This window comes from Eublepharis macularius, chromosome 6, assembly GCF_028583425.1.
Source record: "Eublepharis macularius isolate TG4126 chromosome 6, MPM_Emac_v1.0, whole genome shotgun sequence".
Classification (NCBI taxonomy): domain Eukaryota; kingdom Metazoa; phylum Chordata; class Lepidosauria; order Squamata; family Eublepharidae; genus Eublepharis; species Eublepharis macularius.
The window spans coordinates 130,267,375-130,288,439 of NC_072795.1; the positions used below are offsets into that span (position 1 = coordinate 130,267,375).

General features: G+C 43.8%; 1 protein-coding gene across 5 annotated transcripts in view; it reads right to left on the reverse strand.

Annotated features, from left to right (window-relative positions):
- The window catches only part of SORBS1 (sorbin and SH3 domain containing 1), a 115,726-nt gene that overhangs the window by 40,409 nt on the left and 54,252 nt on the right, over positions 1-21,065 (reverse strand). For all 5 annotated transcript variants that reach the window (XM_054984096.1, XM_054984092.1, XM_054984095.1 and 2 more), the window contains 4 exons: positions 13,862-13,909; positions 13,361-13,490; positions 12,560-12,674; positions 1,904-1,987 (listed from right to left, as the gene is read on the reverse strand). In XM_054984096.1, coding sequence (XP_054840071.1) covers positions 1,904-1,987; positions 12,560-12,674; positions 13,361-13,490; positions 13,862-13,909 — 377 coding nt within the window. The remainder of the gene's footprint in view (positions 1-1,903; positions 1,988-12,559; positions 12,675-13,360; positions 13,491-13,861; positions 13,910-21,065) is intronic.

Here is a 21,065-nt window from a genome sequence, read left to right on the forward strand (position 1 = left end):
CTTCGTCGTCTGACAAAGAGAGCTGTGGTTCTTGAAAGCTTATGCTACAATCAAGTTGGTTAGTCTTAAAGGTGCTATTGGAACTCTTTACAGGTTTGCAACTACAGACTGGTATGGCTAACTCCTACGGATCTAACAACTTAATGTTGGTATGGTTTGTATTTGCATAGGCTCTATCTATGCTGAGGTTTGGCTGTGCATGTATATTCCAGGGAAAGGCTAGATGGCCTAATGCCTGTACACAGATTTGTCATTTGCAAATTACTCCTCTCTCCCCCCAGGTTGTTGCATTACATTCCACGCTGCACCTTGTTTCCTCCAGAATAAACCCAAACTAAACTGTGGTTTCTCCTGAAGCCCTAGACATCAATGCAAACTTGCTTCCCTTGCCCCTATCTGTCCAAGCACCTATTTCTAGCCATAACTTGTCACCTCTTCAAAACCCCTAACAACTCCGTCTCTTCACTTGCCTGCTTTCCTTTCCATCCTTTCCTAGACCAGACGTTGCCCACCCTGCACACTCCTCCAACCCTCTAGAATATCCACTCACCTACACTCAGTCTTCAGCTTCTAAAATAGGATACTGTAAGTCATAGAAAGTGAATGGGATGCCGTTCCTCCCTCAAGATGCCGGAGACCACTTCGATCAGCGGATAAATGTTTACTGGTGGTCCCCGGTCCTAAGGAAGCCCGCCTCGCTTCAACCAGGGCCACGGCCTTTTCAGTCCTGGCCCCAGCCTGGTGGAACGCTCTGTCAATGGAGACCTGGGCCCAGCAGGACATATTATCATTCCGCCAGGCCTGTAAGACAGAGCTGCTACGCCAGGCGTTCAGTGGTTGAAGGGGGCAGTGCCATGTCGGCCTCCCACCTTTGGGGTGGGAGGTTCTCCCCACCATTGCACCTTAATGTATTTGGTTAATTTATTTTATTATGGCTTATTGTATGTTGATTTTAGAATTATTGTTTTTTGTTTTTATTGATTTTAACTGTTGTTCACTGCCCAGAGCCCCTGAGGATGGGCGGCTTATAAATCGAAATAATAAATAAAAATAAAATATGATCAGGCAAAACCAATGTTGCTTGCTCATTATTTAAGAGCAGCTTAGAGCAATGTGAAAAGTAAATTCGTGCACCCACCACAATGCTCCCTTCTACACCATTACTGCTAGGGTGCATGCAATATATTATGCACGATACCTAGAAAAGTACTGCGATGGAATCAGCCTTCAGATTCCATTCCCAGAGGACATGCGGGCCCAGGTTGGACATTGTACGCCTAAGATATGAGAGGTGTCCTTCAAGTGGCTCTTGTAACTGGAATCTACTTGAAGGAAAACAGGGGAATTTAATGCACAGCTGCAACTTCATCAGAGAAGCGCTCCCGGGAGGAAGGTGGCAGTGCTCAGAGATGAGAACAAGGACGGCCGAGCAAATGATACGGACTGTTTGGGATTAATCAACAAAACCAAGGGCTGGAGGGTGAAAGGACAGAGGCTCTCCCAAACTGAAGTCCTTCAGCATGACAGATTATAGCCATCTTTGTTCTTGTTAGAGAGCGGGACGGGGGGGGGGAATAATGGGAAAAGTTTTAAAAGATCCTGGAAACATTTCTCTTTAATTAAAAGAGCAAACTGAACTCCAAAAAGCAACCCTCCACATACCATAATCGACTAATTGGCCCACAGGTTTCCAATGAATTGTAGCCACAGTCACCTACAAGTGGCCATGAAACATTAGCCACGTTTCAATGTTTTGACATCCAGATAAAGAACCGTCTTCCACTGCTTTAAAAAAGGGGGGGGGCAAAGGTTTCATTGATATGTCTTAGGATCACAGCCACATATACAGCCACGTGTGTGTGAGGACGGCTTATTCACTGATGGTTGCGGCTGTCAAACTTACCGGCTTCCCAAACTCCAATTCCGAAAAGAATTTATACCAAGGTTCATTCTTTAAATCTATCTCTTCTGGGCTTATATCCAGAGTCTAAAGGAAGCGATGGTACGGGAATGGAAGAAAGAGAAAGACAACATTATGCAAAGAATACAGAGGAAAGAACTGTTAAGATGCTGCATTTTGTATTCCCCCCCCCCCCCGCAAAGGTTTCCTCGACGTTCAGAGAGCAGCCTGTATCCCATCTTTGAGAGAACAGCCACAAAGAAAGCTCTGTACACAGTAAATGGAGACGTGGAATAAACAAGGAATTAAAGGCTTTTCCAATGTTATATTTCTGGGATATTTCCAGTGGACTGACACAAACTCAGAGGAGTAAGAGGAGAGCGGGAGATTACCCTGGAATAAAAAAGTATTGCTACATTAGAGGCCCTTTCAGCTGACCATGTGCCGGGTGATCACCAGTTTTTTTACTGTAATAAAGTGTCTCCCGCAAACATTCCATGTATAGTGTATAAACTCTCCCACTTGCTGAAGCCACCAGTTCAGACCACCAAAGGCAAAAGTCCGGTATATAAATAATTCAGGGTCTCTTATAGAAATATTAGCACTAACAGAGGAACTTGTGAGGAGGAAGGGTACAGGGAGTGTTTCTGCACACAGAAACACACTGGGCAGATATAGCCCCCATCTCAATGGCGAATCCAAGGGCACCCGTTTAACATCTCTCACAGAAATTAGCACCTGCCATTCGTTGGAAGAAAATAAAGGGTTGCATATACATGCATGCTCCTGGGCTCTTTGTAGGCTTGCTAAACTCTTGGATGGGAAATCCCTGGAGATTTGGGGTGGAGCTTGGAGAGGGTAGAGTTTGAAGGGGGGCGGGGCTCAGTGGGGATGTGGGACCAGCCATAAAGCCCGCCCTCCGAAGCTGCCACTTTCTACAGGGGAACTGCAGTTGAGGGATCACTTGCAATTCTAGAAGAACTAAAGACCCCCAATTCAGCATTGGCAGCACTTCTCTGGACTTGTTCCTTTCCTTTTTCTAGGATGACTGCAGATTGTCTTCTTTCCCCTTTGAAGTCATGAACATGGCCGATTTCACACTGCTTACTGGCCACGGAACATGGCGCCAAGCTCCCGGAACGACAGCATCTTCCTGGTGCGATTTTGCGCGAGAACAGAAGACGCCGTCGTTCCAGGAGCTTGGCACCATGTTCCGTGGCCGGTAAGCAGTGCGAAAATGGCCCAAGTCTTCCATGTATGGAGGAGGCCCAAAGCAGCATTACAGACAGAACCGTAGAGACAATGAAGTGCCTGAGTATGGCAAGATACGTGGTAAGCAGTAAGTCAATGCCAGACCCTCCTCTTCACTAGTGGCAATAGTCCATTGGAAGGAAAGTGATCAAAATAAAATTTCTGCTGAGCTGTATAAAAAGCAGAACGTGTGGCCAACAATAGCAGGGAGACCCCAATGGCACGGACGTTCACTTGAAGAAATATAACATGTGGACAAAGTCTAGTCCTCTTGCTCAAGCATTCGTGATGCCTAGCTCTCCAGTTGTGGAATGCCATTCTCCAAGAAGAAGCTGCAGGTTGGAAGGTCTCCTTTGGCCTGTTCCCTGCCCCTCCTACCACCGCCACACATCCCCACAGAACACAGCATCTTTAACAGCACATGGATATGTGAGAAACCCTGCTTCATAAACAGCAAACAGAGGGAAGAGCGGAATCCTCAGTCACAGGAAACACAGTCTGAGAGAGCAGGTTGCCCAGCACGTTCTCACTAAAGAGAATGGACACAGAGACACGACGCTTTGTTAGCTCGCTGACATTCAATACACGCGTAATGTTAAGTTCCAACGCAAGTAGCGGAACAAAGCAAAGAAGGATTCCAGAAGGGGCTAGTGTGTCAGTCTGCTGCAACAAACAGGAAAAGGAGACTTACTGAGGCACAATCTTTTGTGGACTGCAGCTCAGTTGATCAAAAGGCTATGAAATGCAAGGATTACGCAGACATTAAAAAGCAAGAGCGTACCCACTGGCCCCGCCTCTGACGCACACTTTTGCAGCAAGATGAACACGCATGCGTCTTTCATGAAATTTGGACCCTGCTTTTTGAAGCACTCCTGATCATACAGAAGACCCCACGTGCATATACTTGCATGTACATTAGGATTGCTAGCTCTGGATTGGAAAATTCCTAGAGGTTTGGGGGGTGGAGCCTGGAGAGGGTGGGGTTTGGGGAGGGGAGGACCTTAGCTGGGTATAATGACATAGAGACCACCCTCCAAATCAGCAATTTTCTCCGGGGAACTGATCTCTGTAGTCTGGAGATGAGTTGTAATTCTGGGAGAGCTCCAGGCCCCCCCCCCTGGAGGCTGGCAACCCTAATGTGCATACACTTGCAATCTTGCTCCCTTCCTATGTATTTACAGACGCTATGAAAATGCTTACAGAGGGCTTCATTCTCAAATATTTCTGTGCGAAGGTCAAATAACCAGCAATACTTGGCAATGGAAAACTAAACCTAAATGAATATAATCCATAAATGTGACTGGCTACTGAACTTGTCTTGTATACATTTGAGCTTTGCACAGAAATGTCTCAGGGACTTGGATTTCATGGCTTTTTGATACCATTGTTTGCAGTTTTTTTCTCTGTTACATGTACACACACACGTCTCCACCCAGTCAGAACGTTTTTTAGAAAGAGCTGATGAAATGGGCTCTAGGAACCAAGAGGAGAAATGAGACAGAACAGGAATAGAATTGCCAAGAAAAAAAAATCGCTTTCACATCTATGTTCAACAAGCTGGATCTTTTTATGATCGTGCCAATATGGAATCATTCAATAAATGGTTTCAAACATATTTAAATGGGTTGATCCTTTACTTTTAGTGGACTGAAGTTTACTACAGCTTTACACTAAATATTACACTTGGGTCAAGGGACATAAGCGGCATTCACTAGACTTCCAAAATATGGCAAATATCCTTACTCTGTTTACAATCTGTATTTTCTATAAATATCACCAAACCTGTTTGAGGCACACAGAATCACTGCCCTCATGTTTGATTCAGGACTAGAGATGGGCACTAACCAGAAAGAAAACGAACCATGTGGTTCATGGTTCATCAAATTTCATGTACCACGAACTTTAACGAACCTGTCCTCGGTCTGCGAACCAGTTCGTTTGGTTCATGAAAATGTCACATCCAGGTCAGAAAACTGTTTTTGCTACAGACAATACCAATCATCAGAGACTCCAAACAATTTGAAAAATGGCAGAGGAAAATATCAGATTTTGTTTGGGCAGGCAAGAAGCCTCGAGTGAAAGTGAAAGTTTTACAAGATGCAAAGGAAAGAGGCGGAATGCAACTGCCCAATCTGAGACTTTATCATGATGCAATCTGCCTAGTTTGGTTGAAAGAATGGATGACATTAAAGAACAAGAAACTATTAGCCCTAGAGGGATATAAAAAAATATTTGGATGGCACGCATATTTATGGCATGACAAAGTAAAGGTCAACTCGATGTTCCTGCATCACTTTGTTCGGAGAAGTCTATACACAATCTGGAAGAAGTACAGAATTTATCTACAAGAAGGAACCCCTTTGTGGGTGGTTCCATATGAGGTGATAGACCCGAGAGCTGTTGATAATGAACAACAATGTTTAACGTATAAAGAAATAACTAAAACTGAAGCATCCAAACTTAGAATAAAGACACAAGAGGAACTATCACCTAACTACGATTGGTTCCAGTATAGACAGATCAGAGACTTATATAATTCGGACTCTGTAAAGGGAGGTATACGAATAGAGAATTCGGAACTAGAGCAGACCCTTCTTAAAGAAGATAAGAAAAGAATATCCAAGGTATACCAAGTACTGTTGAAGTGGTATACCGAGGATGAGATAGTTAAAACACAAATGGTGAAATGGGCTATAAACTTTAATAAAGAAATAACAATGGAGGCATGGGAATACTTGTGGAAAACTACAATGAAGACAACGACATGTATTAATATCAAAGAGAACATTTATAAAATGATCTATCGTTGGTACATGACACCAAAGAAGATTGCGCTAGGGAATTTGAATACTTCTAATAAATGCTGGAAATGTAAGAAGCATGAGGGCTCCCTCTATCATATGTGGTGGTCGTATGAGGTAGCCAGGCAGTACTGGGGGGAAATAATAAGAGAAATGAGTGAAATTTTACAATTTCAAATTAATAAGAACCCAGAACTCCTGCTACTGAACTTGGGAATGGAGGGAATTCCAGCCCAACACAGGACGTTGATATTTTATATGACAGCAGCAGCTAGACTTTTGTATGCGCAAAAATGGAAAGTACAAGAAGTGCCAACTATTGAAGATTGGACTTACAAATTGCTGTATATGGCTGAAATGGACAAGATGACAAGAAAATTGAGAGATCTGGACTCAGGGCAGTTCAACACAGACTGGGAGAAGCTGAAACAATACCTGGAGAAGAAATGGGAGGTGGGAGGAAAACTGTGGCAGTTTGAGAACTACTGAAGTATTGAAGTAGAGGGGGGAGACTTTACCGGGGGGAGAAGAGATAAATGTGAATTAATAAGCAGTCAGATTAATAGATTGACATATATATAGATATATATAGGTTAACAAACAGAACATAGAGAAAATAATTAATTATAAGGACTAAATATAAGGAGCGATTAACTAACAATATTTTCTTTTTTTTCTGACAAGTTTTGTACCAAACTGAATGTCTGAAGATATAGATGGGTCAAATTGATTGATTACGTGAGGAGAGATATATAGAACTATTATAAAAAGATAGAATGAGTAATATATATAGAGAATAAGTCAAATTGTTTGATATAAACGAATGTATGATCTATATGGTTTATGATATATAGAAATACCTGAAATTGAAAAATTGGGATAAATTGTTTATCTAAGATGGAAACAAAGGCTTACAGTTTGGGCATATAATGTTAAAAATAGTTAAGGATGTACTGCTTAGAATAATGGAGAATATATATTTGTTTTAGATAGAGGAAGCTAATAAAAGTAAGGGAAAGGGGACAAAGGGTTGGAAAGCTGTTGGAAGTCAACAAAAAGGGGGGGGAAAGGGAGGGGGTTAGAGATGAAAAAATTGGGGAAAATTGAATGTAAATGTGGAAATAATGGATTCTAACCCAATAAAAATTTTTCAAAAAAAAAAAAAAGAAAACTGTCACTTCCGGGTCAGCAGAAAGTCTGCAGGAAGTCCATCCCTGTTGCCTAGGAAACTGATTGATCAGCACCAGGCTGTCTGCAGTGACAAACCAAAAACAAACCAAATGAACCAGCCTAAAGTGTGTGGTGGTTCATCAGAAACGGGAACTGACGAACCACTGGTTCATGAACAATGAACCAGCCTGGTTCGTCACGAATTTTGGTTCGTATTTTGGTTTGTGCCTCTCTATTCAGGACACAAAACGTCAGGCTTGGAAGCCAAATGCTTTTGTTTTGTAAAAACCAAGGGTGAATTGATAGGGATATCTGTGTACACACACACACACCTACATACCTTTTGAGTGCCTAGGATTTTTATCCTAGAATTAAGATGACTCAATGGAATGAACTATATTATGCTTCGACCTTAAAGAACTCAAAAAAATTCTGGGCTATAGTCTCGGGGGCATTTCGTGCTGATGATCCTTCTATGTCTGCCATTTCCTCCTATGTCTGGTTCCAGTATTTCTCAACCTTATTCTTTCAAGAGCAAATTTGTGTTGCTGATCCATCTGAGTCTTCTTTAATTGATTTACCTGACTGGCCACCGGTGGCACCAGAGGAAATCAAAGAATTAATCCTGCAACTGAAATCGGGAAAGGTACCTGGCCCTGATGCCATCCCCTCTGAAATTTTAAAATTAGACCCGGACTGGTGGGCTGCCCCCCTTGCATCTCTGTTTAGAATAGTAGACAGAGCAGGCATAATTCCTACGGTATGGCTGAACACAATAGTGGCTCCGTTATATAAAAAGGACGACCATACTAACCCTGCCAATTATAGGCCAATTAGCCTACTCTCCATAATGGGTAAGCTATACACTAAGCATTTATTGGCCAAGCTTAATTTCTGGATGACACAGAAGCGTATTTTAGGCCCTGAACAGCTGGGCTTTTGTAAAGGGAAGACCACGTTTGACCACTGTATCACCCTATCCCATTTAATTAATAAGTACACCATGAGAACTAATCTGAAATTATTTGTGGCCTTCCTGGACTTAAAGGGAGCGTTTGACTCAGGGATCTTCTTTGGACTAAATTAGATCAGTTAAATATGGACAAAAGACTTCTTATGCTTATTAAGAAATTATATACTTCTAATACCTGCCAGATTAAGTGCTCATTAGCAGGCACACTGACTTCAAAGATTCCCGTTGACAAGGGTGTCAAACAAGGTTGTATTTTAGCTCCCTTTTTATTTAATCTTTTTCTCAGTGACCTTGCTGATCACCTATCTGGTGCTGACTGTCATAGCCCAAAACTTGGTGTGATCCACGTGCCTCTGCTTCTATACGCTGATGACACAGTTTTGCTGTCTTGCTCTAGAATTGACTTCAGACGCTTGCTGACTCGCTGTATCGACTTTTTTGCTAAAAACAAGCTTCAGCTGAACTATGACAAGTCAAAAGTCATAGTCTTTTCTAAAACTTGGAGACCATATAAATGGGCCATGGATGGGAAGGAGATAGAACAAGTTAAATATTACAAATACCTAGGTATCTATTTTCAATATAATGCGACTTGGTCCACCCACCGCAAGTCTGCAGCGAAGACAGCTGACATTAGTACTTCAGCTATAGCACTTTTTTTTTTACTCCAGAGGTAATCAATTTGTACCAGCTGCTTCCAAAATTTTTAAGTCCAAAGTGATTCCACAACTATTGTACGGTATTCCGATTTGGATTAGGGCCTTTGACTGGGTCATCGAACGTGTCCAATCTAAATTTCTGCGAAAAACCCTGGGCCTACCGAAGTGTGTTCCATATGCAGTTATTTGCTTAGAAACTGGTTTAATTTTAGTGGAAACGAGGGCATGGCTTATGACATTTAAATACTGGCTACGGTTACATTATAATTCTGACCCTGGGAGCTTAATATATCAAATGCTTTCAGAGTCCAATGTGTCAAACTGGTCAGTGTGTATTGTGGAAAAAATGGAAGGCATGGGTATATCTGTGAACTCACTGTCTATGTTAACATCAAACACTGCATTTCATCAAATTAAGAGTAGGTTTCTAGATATTGAGCGCCAGAAGTTATATGGCCTGGCTACTAAAACCTGCTCTCCCCTGAGCTTAGAAGTCCCTCTCACTGTAGGGAGGATGGCTCCATATTTATCTTCCCTGCAGGTGCCACAACTTCGTAGAGCATTTTTTCTTTGGCCAGGTGCAATGCTATGCCTTTGGCCATTCTACATGGCAGATTTAACAGGATAGACTATACAGCTAGATGCTGTTTGTGTGAACAAAAATGTGTCGAGTCAATTACACATGTCCTTTTGCACTGTCATTTGTACGCTGGTATATGTCAAACATACTTAAAATCTGTTTTAGCTAGCATGATGGATTGCTCTGACTCGCTCAAAGTCTATAGACTGTTGAATGATTCCTTTCATGATGTCACCGAGAAGGTGGCTAAGTTTCTCCATTCTGCTTTGAAGTTGCGTCAAAGGATCACGGAAATAAGTTCTAAATGTATTTATGTATTTGTAACGCAGTATTCTTTTAACTTTGTTCTTTCTTTTTTGTAAGTGGATAACTTGAATTGCTGCTACATGCCAATAAAGGCTAACTTGAACTTGAATTAAGATACCTGGAATGACAATTTCAACATGTCTGAATGCCCTGGCTCTTGGATTAAAATACCCACAACCTCAAGAAAAAATGCTCTAGAGATAATGGCAGTTCTGGCAGCAAATACAGGCAGGAATGGAATTTTAATTCCAGAAGAAGTCAAGTTGGTTTCAACAGACAGCAGGAGGCCACCAATATCAATCTAACATAATCCAGACTAGGACAATGTGCCATGAACACACACATGCGTGTGCATGGGTGCATGCGCGCACACAAATGTGCATGCATACACAAATACTTTATTAAAACAGAATTAAAATGTACTGAAATTAAATTGTCTAAACATTTATTTTGTTTTCTGTTAAGCTGACACAAATAAATCTTAAATATCAAGAACCTACTATGAGTAAAAGGTTTAACAAGGCCGCTAAGTAATAAGTGCAAGATAGGCTGGGCCTACTCTCCACCTGGGCTGACTGGCCAACTCCTGAAAGCTTCAGGCAGATTTCTATTGATTGAAAATGGGTTCCACTACTATTCCCTTTCCCCAGAAAACTCCAGGAGTTGGAGCAGCATGAGGACTGGCAGAACGTCTAACCAAGCATTCTCAACCTCTTCACTAAACTCAGTGATATAATAAAACCAGACACGTTTTGTAACACAGATTCACAATGCGATCCTAAGCAGCATTACAGCCTTCTAGGCCCATTGACTTACATGGACTTTAAGAGGTGTAAATCTGTTTAGGACTACACTCTCATGCTCTCTGGTATTAGATAACTTTTGTCTCCATCTTCCATTCCGTGCTAGTAATCCTCGAAGTTGCACACTTCCCCTACTGGTTTTCCTATCAACGTGCTGCTTTAAATCATTGATAACTTAGGACATAAAATTGTACTTTGGCATATTCAAGGAAACTGAAACAACAAATGCCTTAAGATTTCTACACGGAACAGTATAAACATACTCAGTACTTCAGAGAAAGCAGCAAACTGCCCCATGCTACCTTAGCATATGTATTTTAATTTTTGCTATCTGAAAGTTGAACTTTGAAGTTAAGAAAGTATATTATTTCGACACAACAAGTCTCACGTCGTCAAAGCAGGTAAGAATATCAGCATATTTGACTATGAAGTTAAATAAGTTAAAAAGACCCTTAAACCAATCAAAAATCTACCTTGCAGAATCTGAAAGCTTTCCAACTGAGGGGGGAGGAGTAACAGAGCGGGGTCTGTTCTAGCCCTCCCTTTTCCTGTGATCAACAAAAGACACAACCGCATCCCGTCATAAAAATATCTGTAAGCAAGAGCTGTATCTGTAACTCTATGAAACTCAGAGCTAAACTACACGAGATGAATTACACAAGGACGCTCAAGTGAAGGGAGACATAACGTTAGTCGGGAAGTGTAGTCTAAATTTCACCTCTCTCTACAGAGCCAGCAAAGATTGCTCCTCAGAAGGTTTGTTAAATTCCTCTTTACCTCCCCGAAGGCTTTGTCAATTATTAACAAACCCTCTGAGGAACTATCTTTGCTCGCTCTGTAGAGAGAGGTGAAATTACGTTTCCTGGCTAACATGGCATCTCCTTCCACTTGAGCGTCCTTGTATAATTCGTCTCGTGCAGTTTAGCTCTAAGAACTGGCTGCCTTTCCCCAACATCATTGTCCAACAAGAAAAAATTGGTCTGATTAAAAAAAAAAAATCACCGCACTAGATATTTATGGATATTACTCATACAGAACGGCCAAACCAAAGATTTATTTATTCCTTATAGCATGAATTGTGGAAGTCTCTGATAAAAGTGAGGGTCCACTTCAAGAACAGGAAGGGCGGACAGTTCCGCCAACTGGGAAGCAGCCCCCAACAGCTGCTTCTCAGAGCCAAGCTACACGTGACGAATGACACTTCCCTGGCAAGTGAACAGACTCCCGTGTATTCCTCCCTGTTCACTTGCCATTCACTTGCGCTCCACTTGGAGTGAATGGCAAGTGAACAGGGAGGAATACACGTGAGTCTGTTCGCTTGCCAGGCAAGTGCAATTCATCACTTGTAGCTTGGCTCTCAGACATTTTTCTCCCAGCTGGATTACTTTCAGTACGAGAAGGCCAGAGAGAACGTGCGGGCAGGGGAGAAGTTCAGAATTCTGCTCCTGTTTCCCCAGTTTTAAGTCTCCACTCACACACTTCCTAGAAAGCAGCAGCAACTACAGCTACAGTTTAACACATTCTTTTTTCAACAGACATCTGTCTAAAGGATGGGGGGGGGAAATAAAATCTTTACAATGCTTTAAAAAAATACAAGGAGTCGTCTTAAAGCTAGGCATCCCACAGGCCTATCTGCCCGGCTATAAAGCATGCTCCCAGCCCTGCCCTCTGGGCTCTGAAGATGCCAGAGACCGGACTGGGGATCTTCTAAATGCAACACAGGCACTTCGCCACTGAGCTATGGCTGCAAGAGAAAGGCCCAACCAAGTCTGAAACTTCCAGTACCTGCCTGACTTAAAGACAACTTGAAGGATCCAGACCTCACCGTTTGCTGTACGTTTCGCAGCCACCTCAAGCCTACAGAAAACAACCCCACCATCCAGCAGGCTGTGATGTCAAACATGGATTACATACTAGGCGAGCGAACCACACTCAACACACAAAACGTTCACAAGGGAAAAGACTTTTGGCTGGTCTGCCTGCTGTTTTGACAAGACTCGGGATATTAAAGATGTTAAACGTAACTGAGACAGAAATTCCAAAACCTAACTCCGTTAAAGCAAGCCAGCAGCACAGAAGAAGGAAAAAGCACCGGATAGGACAAAATCCACATTACCAGTTTTTCATTGTTCAGAACAGAGGACTTTCCCGGCTGGTATTCATAGATGCTTTTGGGTTCCGCACGGTACTTCCGCGTGTCCACCTTTTTGTCTGGAGGCTCCCAGTCATTCCTGGGAAAGAGAATCCAGACCGTTGCTACCAGTACAGTCTGCTGTATAAACTGACTCTTTCCTTCCACGGAAAGAGATAATCTATTCTAGACTTCCTCAGAGCTCCTCTACATTCTGGATTTTGCTGGGGTTAGGGACCCCAAATAACAGCTGTTCTACAAATAGGATTCCTTTGCCTACTTTGTCACTGCTTTTAATTTAATTTAAAAGTAATTTAAAACTTGCTGGAACTTCTGAGCCGCAAAACTGCCTTGTACTTGGTATGCACATCCACAGTAAAGAATCACCTCTCCTTTCTCACAGGGTCTTTCCTAGCTGGAGTGGCCTGGCAGGGACATATAGATGACCTGTCCAATATTGGCTACAGTAGTTCTGGGGCTCTGTTGAAGATGCTGGTTACTTAAAACTAAGATGGTTTGCACTGGGCACACCTCAAAGGGCTGTTGTGAGAAAGAAAACAGGTAATTGTAATGGAGTTTACATCTTAAGGGGACATGCTTACGCTTGGCTGTAACTTTCATTTAAATCAATGGGACTTATTTCCAAGTAATTGTGTTTAGGTCTAGTGTGTTCGTGAATGCTTGTAAATAATGGGGGAAAGTATGATATTAATAGCAAGAAAAAGCAATTATATAATTATTGTAGACTTGGTAATGTCTCAAACCTTTCTTCAAAAAATGCATTACCTCTCCGGACTGGATTTCAGAGATGAGGAACGTGTTGGCAACGGCAGAGTGGCCGATCTCTTGACCACCTTCTCCGAGTCAATGGTGGTATTCTCGCTTTTGGAACGGGGCACCGAAGTTGGACCTCTCGCTGCAAAGGGGAGTGTTTTTGTAAAGTCATGAAAAGTTTGGAATCAGAACAACATGAGACAATGGCCACTTCCACACACGTTGAATAATGTACTTTCAATGCACTTTCGCAATCCTTTTGAAGTGGATTTTTTGTTCCACACATGGAAAATCAGTTTCAAATGTTTACTAAAGAGTATTGGAAGTGGATTATCCAATGTGTGTGGAAGCAGCCAATACTGTAAATGCTTGGTGGCTTTTGCATTCTGAAAACACTATGATTTTGCCAGGGGATGTACTTGGCAGTCCCTCTAAACTTTGTCTTTTGTGCAATTACATCATCCTCAACATTTAATAGAGTGCTGTTTTAGTGCTCGGACATCAGCTACTTACTGTCTTCATAAAAGGAGTAACGAGGGAAATAGGAATCGGAATCTTCATCTGAAAAAACAAAATGATATGTAGTCACTTTGGCTGTTTTGTGATGCAAAAAAAAAGGGGGGGGGGGATGGAGAGCTTTTCCTTCTCCTCCTACATAATTCTTAGGGTCAATTCTGATATCAATTTTAGTGATCACGTCCTTTAGTAGCAGAAGACCACAGCAGGCTGGTTCAGACACACAACACCAAACAATCCTCACCCTGGCCTGCTCTCTCTTACCCCCCCCCCTTAATCTTGTGATTCCCTCCCCCGTTCATGTTTCAAGGCAAACCATCATTTCCTATTGGCTCCAAATTAGCTAACTAATGGCATGGAGGGCAAGTACAAATTGTAAGTGGTTGGTTTGAATGTTATAGCCAACTATAGTTTGTCTCAAAAATGGGGGGGGAATCAGTTCATGCAGGGGGGTGCATGAACCTTTCCTTGTTCATCACTGCCCTGAACCAGACCACACCCACCAGAACAACACAAGACCATAATTACTTGGATTGGATTAAAGTTTCAGCTAAATGCATAATTCAGTCTTCAATAGCAGTCAACCAAATGCTTCCAAGATGCACAAAAGCAGAGCAAAATGTCAACACTCTGTCCCCTAGAAATTAATATATTGCATTTCCTTGGAACACGGAAGCTCAAATGAACTATTAATGGCTCATAGCTGTTGACGGACCTATCCTCTATCAATTGGAAACTCAAACTTATAAAATTCACCCACGACCACATTTTGCAGCGGTAAATTCCGTATCTTAACTATGGGTTATGTTATTTCATGAAATACTTTCAACCCGCCACGAACAAACTGCCCATCAGTTGTCTCCAAAGTACACCCCTAGCAGCTGTCCCCCCTGCAGGTTTCAAAAACAGGCTGGCCAGAGTCAAGCCTAGTGAAATTCCCAAGAGGTGGTCGGTGGAGAGACATGAAAGCCCATCCTACTGTGCGTCGCACAGATCCCCCAACCACCCATGTTCCATTCACAACTGAGGACGCCCTCGGAGAGAAGGCAGGTGCCGGCAGCAAGATCACACCTTCCCCAGACACAGAAAACAAGCAGGGGGGTGTTTTTCTTGGCACTGCAGAAATAGCCTCTTCCCCAAATGCCTGCACAATTTTGTACATGCTTTTTTTATTTTTAAAAGAAGAGTTTGCTTTTGTTTAGATTTATTTTTAAAGAAAACGTGGATTCCTTCCCATGCAATTCCAGCCAAGAAACGCTTACTTCACCATGCCTTTTTTAAAAAGAGGAACACCGGAAAGGTTACCGGGCTTCTTCTCCAATGTGCTGGCCCACGGCTACACACTCTTCAAATTGCACCAGGAAATCTTCCTTCCTCCTCCCCTCCTCCCACCCTGCAAAGATGCAAACCCCCTGCCCTTCTGCTGGCACTAAGTGGGTGCGTTAGGTGGGGCTGATCACTGACATCGCTGAGCATTTCCACTTTGACTGCCCAGCGCCCTCTCTCTCCCCTCAAGGAGTCCTTCTGTGTTCCTCGAGTGCCTTTCACAATCCCTCACCAACATTTTAGGCATTGCAGAAGGTTAGTTTGGAGCAGGGCTTTTTTTCTGGGAAAAGAGGTGGTGGAACTCGGTGGGTTGTCAGCACATGGGGCAACTCCTGGCAGGAGGTGGTGCCCCTGGTACCACATGTTCGTGCACAGAGTGCGCACATACTCCCAGGACCGCACAATGATGTCACTCTGGGTCAGCTGGAACAAGGGGGGAGTTTTTTAAAGTTTCAATTGCCCTTGGCGAAAATGGTCACATGGCCGGTGGCCCCGCCCCCTGATCTCCAGATAGAGGGGAGTTTAGATTGCCCTCCACGCCAGTGGCACGGAGGGCAATCTCAACTCCCCTCTGTCTGGAGATCATGGGGCGGGGCCACCCGCCATGTGACCAATTTCAAGAGGTGCCAGAACTCCGTTCCCCCACGTTCCAGCTGAAAAAAAGGCCTGGTTTGGAGTAAACTAAAGTGCACTGTCTTAAACTGAATATACAAGCCTCATGTGCCAGAAACGGCCAGATAGAGGCAATCAGTTGGCTCAGCCCACAGGAAGATTGGTAGTTCTGCAGGGAGCTGTTCTATGGACCCCACAGCTGGTAAAACCGAGGGGCCCAAAGACCTGGTTTAATGAAGCCAGATGCAGCACCACAGCCAGGGATAGCGGGAAGGCCTCTGCTACGGCTTCAGACCCAGCCGTCATGTCCTCTGCTTATAAGCTGCCTTAGAGTCACCAGGAGAAAAGTCCCTGGGGCCTGCTTTTAGCGCCCCCAGTTCAAGACTCTCGGTGCCTTACACCTGTCTTCCCTCTGCACATTCAGACAAGGGCAGAAGGCAAAAACTCCTTTTGGAACAGCAGCAAGAGATGCTGCTGCTAAATAAAGCGCTGGTCCTGGCAAGAAGAAAATGGACCCAGACACTTCACAGCAAGCCGGAAATGTGTTGCAGAGCAGCAAGGGCGGCCTCCCGTCTTTGGTAAATGAGACACCTTCATCCTGTGTTGCTCACGCATGGAAATGGCGGCTACCGATGTTGTGACATCACAATCAAATAAATGCCACAAAGGATGCTGCCTCTAAGCAAGTTGCCTCCTCCGGCCAAGGTGGTGTTGCGCGGGAGCTTTCTCAGAGGCCACGGTGCTGTAAATGCTCATAGTGAGGCTAATCGGTGCAGCAGCACTGGTTGGGTGCCCTGGGCCAGTCAATGCGTAACACCAGCCCAACACCGGAAAGGGCAATATTGCTCAGCCACTCCCCATTCAGACATGAAGCCTGCTGGGTGGCCTCAGGACAGTCATTCTGTCTTAGCCTATCCAACCTCACAGGACTGTTGTGAGGACAAAATGGGGGAGAGGGAGAATCATATATGATGCTATGAGCTCCATGGAAGATTAAAAAATGCATAGACAGATTTACTGGCCAAGCCTCCTAAGTATATCTGTACATCGTTGCTCACATTTCATCTGAATACCTCCAACCTCCATACAGGATGCTTCATACTGGCTCAGAATCTTACTCTGATCTTTTGACACCACTTTTCGACATCTTTCTTGGTCCTGCTTCCCAAGATTCTACTCTGCAATATCCCTCACGCGTGCAAAGCTCTCCCACTAAGCTACAGAGATCCGGAGGAGTTAGCTGTGTTAGTCTGTAGTTGCAAAATAGTAAAGAGTCCTGCACCTTTAAGACTAACCAACTTTATTGTAGCATAAGCTTTTGAGAGCCACAGCTCTCTTCGTCAGATGCATCTGACAAAGAGAGCTGTTGTTCTCGAAAGTTTATGCTACAATAAAGTTGGTTAGTGTTAAAGGTGCTGGACTCGACTATTTTGCCACTTAGCTACAGCCCTTCTTGCATCCAGCAAGAAGAATGCAGATAGGCTGCAGCCAGATGTAAGACAGGCAAGAGGCGACTTGAGGGATTAAGGCACTTAAGACCACTTGATCTAGCAGGAAAATCTCGTTTCTTCAACTATTGGGATAATTAGCGCCAATAATCAACGGAGGGATGGTCTTGGCTGTTTACCCAGGACCGAGGTACAGGGTGCTTAAGGAAGCTACTTTGAGTCCCAGAATTTTGTGGAGATTCTTCAGATCCGAGAATGGATTCAACAATGTCACGAAAGGCCTGTCCCAAAACCCAGCCAGGTCTGCGGGCATCTATCAGTTTCTCCCCTTTCGATTATGCTCTTATTCTATGATAATGTTAACAAAGTAGTTAATGGAGCCTGGGGGGAAAAAATGCAAGACAAATTTTTAAAATGCACACTTGGTTAAATACTGTCTCTCAAAACAATCTGATCAATCAACATCACGGGCCCGATCCGCTAGGAATGCCCCATTGAAATGAATGGGGCTTGTGCAAGAGAACGAAAGACTGGATTTATTGTGAGGGTTTCTTCTCATCGGTGGATTGGAAGGTGTCCTTGTGTGGGCTGCCTCCCCTCCTTGCTCTTTGGGCATGGCATATGCAATTTTTTTTGCAAAGACTTCCACTGTCCTGAGGAGATGCTCTCCCTCCCCCCCATTCATGTCTCGCCAAGAATCTCAGGAAGACAGATCCACTTCTAGAACAGCAATCACAGATAATGATCAACTTGTCCCTGGAGAACTGTAACCCTAAAGAATAGGATAGGCAAACTTCTGAAACTCTCCCCAACCTCCTCTGCCAACTAGAGTGGGGAAGGATATCTTCCAATCCACTGGTGAGAAGAAATCCTATGTTTCAATCCCATGTTTCGATCTTCATCAGTGGGGGAAGGCTATTGAGAAACTCTATTATCCCAGGGGAAAACAATTTTGAGGAGAGGAATTACTGAGGAACCACCTTTTGGAGGACTCTTCTGCCAAACGCCACCTCACCCGAGGCAAACGTATCTATAACCTAGCGTTTCACAGGCCGAAGCCCAACTAGCTGTCCTACAGATTTCTGCAATGGATGCCCTGACAGAGAGGGCTGCAGAAGTAGCAGCACCTCTCACAGAATGGCTAGTGACCTTTGAGGGCAGCAGTGAACTTTGAGGACAACATGTTTGGTATAGTGGTTAAGAGCGGCAGGACTCTAATATGGAGAGCCAGGTTTGATTCCCCACTCCTCCACTTGAAGCCAGCTGGGTGACCTTGGGTCAGTCACAGCTCCCTCAGTGCTCTCTCAGCCCCACCCCTCACCTCACAGAGTGATTGTCCTGAAAATAATAACAACACACTTGGTAAACTGCTCTTAGTGGGTGTTAAATTGTCCTCAAGGGCGGTATATAAATAGAATGTTATTATTATCTTGTTACTATTGTGCTGTAAGCCAGGGAAAGGCATGTTTTGATCCATCTGGCTACCATTGACAAAGATGCTTTCTTCCCTACAGCACTGAGTAGGAGGAGACAAAGAAGGCATCTGAAGATCTGAATGTAGATCTTTAATGTAGATGCGTTCCTTAGGTTGGCTGGGATGTGGACAGAATGAAGGAAGATGGATCTTCCTTCATTCTGTGGAACAACGGAAGGGTCAGTGTACAAGGCCAGAGTATCTAGGCCTGGAGACCAAGGGTAGGGAAGAGGGCTAGCATCATGGTCTGTTGGGCCTAGAAGAGCTGCAAAGGCGTGCTCTGTGGGTGGTTCTGGGATTCAGGGAGCAAGAGCCAGGCTCCTCTGAGAAATGGAGCTGGCATCTCCTGCACCCCCCCTTTTTTGTCTCTTTCAGGGTGGGGAGTGGGGGGGAATCCTCATCCCTCCTTCTTTGGTATCTCCTTTTTTGGTGCCTTTTCTTCTTCAGAGCCTATTTAATGTCCTTCGCTTTCTTAGGGGTCTGGGTGGAGTGAAGCCTCATCAATTATAATGGAGGGAGTGTTAGAGCGAGTGTTAAACTACGCTGCGGAATTAAACGCCGAGCTGGTCAGAGAGGCAAAAGCTTTATTTGAGGAAGTTACATACTTGAGGGAAAGGGGGAGAGATAGATCCTAGCTATCTGACTACATCTTGCAGAGAGAGAGAAGAAGTGTGGCAGGAGAGAGAAGAAGCAGGATATTGCCCTGTTTAGCCCAATAGGAGACAAGACAAGGAAATGACCCCCCAGGAAACAAGAGAGGTGCTGCTCTCACTGTCCTAACTAAGTGATCCTTGCTGCCCCCTGCATGGTAGGCTCTTCTTACTTCTTGCTGCTGCAGTACACCAGACATTGTTATTTCTAACACCCCTTCTCAATGTCTAGTGTACAAAGTCCACAAAGTTCAGTCTTTCTCGTAGACTTTGAAATTTCTCTTTGGCAAGTGGCTTGGTGAGGATGTCTGCTGTCATTTCTTCTGTAGGGCAGTACTGTAGCTCAACAAGTCCATCTTCTTGCATATTTCTCACAATGTGATTCTTTATGTCAATGTGCTTGGTTCTTGATCCAATTCTTTCTGTATTTGCAAGCTTTATGCAAGATTGATTATCTTCAAAGAGTTGTATAGGTTTGGGTTCATTTATCCCAAAGTCTTCTAATAGTTGTAGAATCCACTTGAGTTCTTGGCATGCTTCTGCTGCTGATATGTATTCAGCTTCTGTAGTTGATGCCGCTACTAGGTCTTGCTTTCTGCTTGTCCAACTGATTGCTCCTCCACCATAAAAGAATACTCGTCCACTGGTAGACTTTCTGTCTGTGATGTCTTCTGCCCAGTTAGCATCCATGAATCCCACTAGTCTGGGATTGTCGCTTGCTGGTAGCTTGAGCTTCAATTGTGCAGTACCTCTCAGGTATCTTGCCAGTCTTTTGACTGCTTGCCAGTCATTCACACTTGGTGATGCACTTTTCCTGCACAGTATTCCAACTGCTGCTGCTATGTCAGGTCTGGTCACTGTACTTATGTAGAGCAGTTTTCCAATTGCTTCTCTGTACACTTTGATGTTTCTCAGAGGTTCATTGTTTCCATTTTGTTTCAGGAAATCTGTTTCCATTGGAGTACATGTTGGTTTTCCATCTTTCATGTCCATGTAGTCTAGGAAATCCATGATCTTTTGCTTTTGATTGAGAAGATAGCTTCCATCTTCCTCTCGCTCTATTTGAACTCCAAGGTAAAAGCTGACATTTCCAAGACGCTTTACTTCAACCTCTTGGTTCAGGTGCTGAATTATTTCATCACAATCTTGTTGATCCTCATAACAAAGAAGAATATCATCTACATAAATCAGGATAAAAGTCCATTTGTTGTCTTTCTTTCTTGAGTACAGGCAGCGTTCTGCCCCGCCTTGCTTGAATCCTTCTTTGATGAGCATTTGGTTCAGTTTCTGATTCCAGGCTCTTGCAGCCTGTTTTAGTCCATAAATGCTCTTCTGCAGTTTGCATACAAGTCCTCTGTCTTTGGACTGTTCAAATCCAGGAGGCTGTGTCATATACACGTCTTCTTCCAGCTCTCCATGAAGAAAAGCAGTTTTCACATCCAGATGCTCCACATGCATCTTCCTTGCGGCTGCTATGCTCAGTAGTGTTCTTACTGAAGTGTGTTTCACTACTGGTGCAAAGGTTTCATCATAGTCTTCTCCATACTTCTGGGAATAGAAATGGTAGCAGAGAGGTCGATGGATCGAACCATCCTCTGCTACCATTTCTCTGCTTCTCTTGCTGGCATTCCTTCTATGTCTTCCCAGCTAGAAGGTTCTGGTACAGCTTCTGTTTTTGCCAGGTAAGAGAA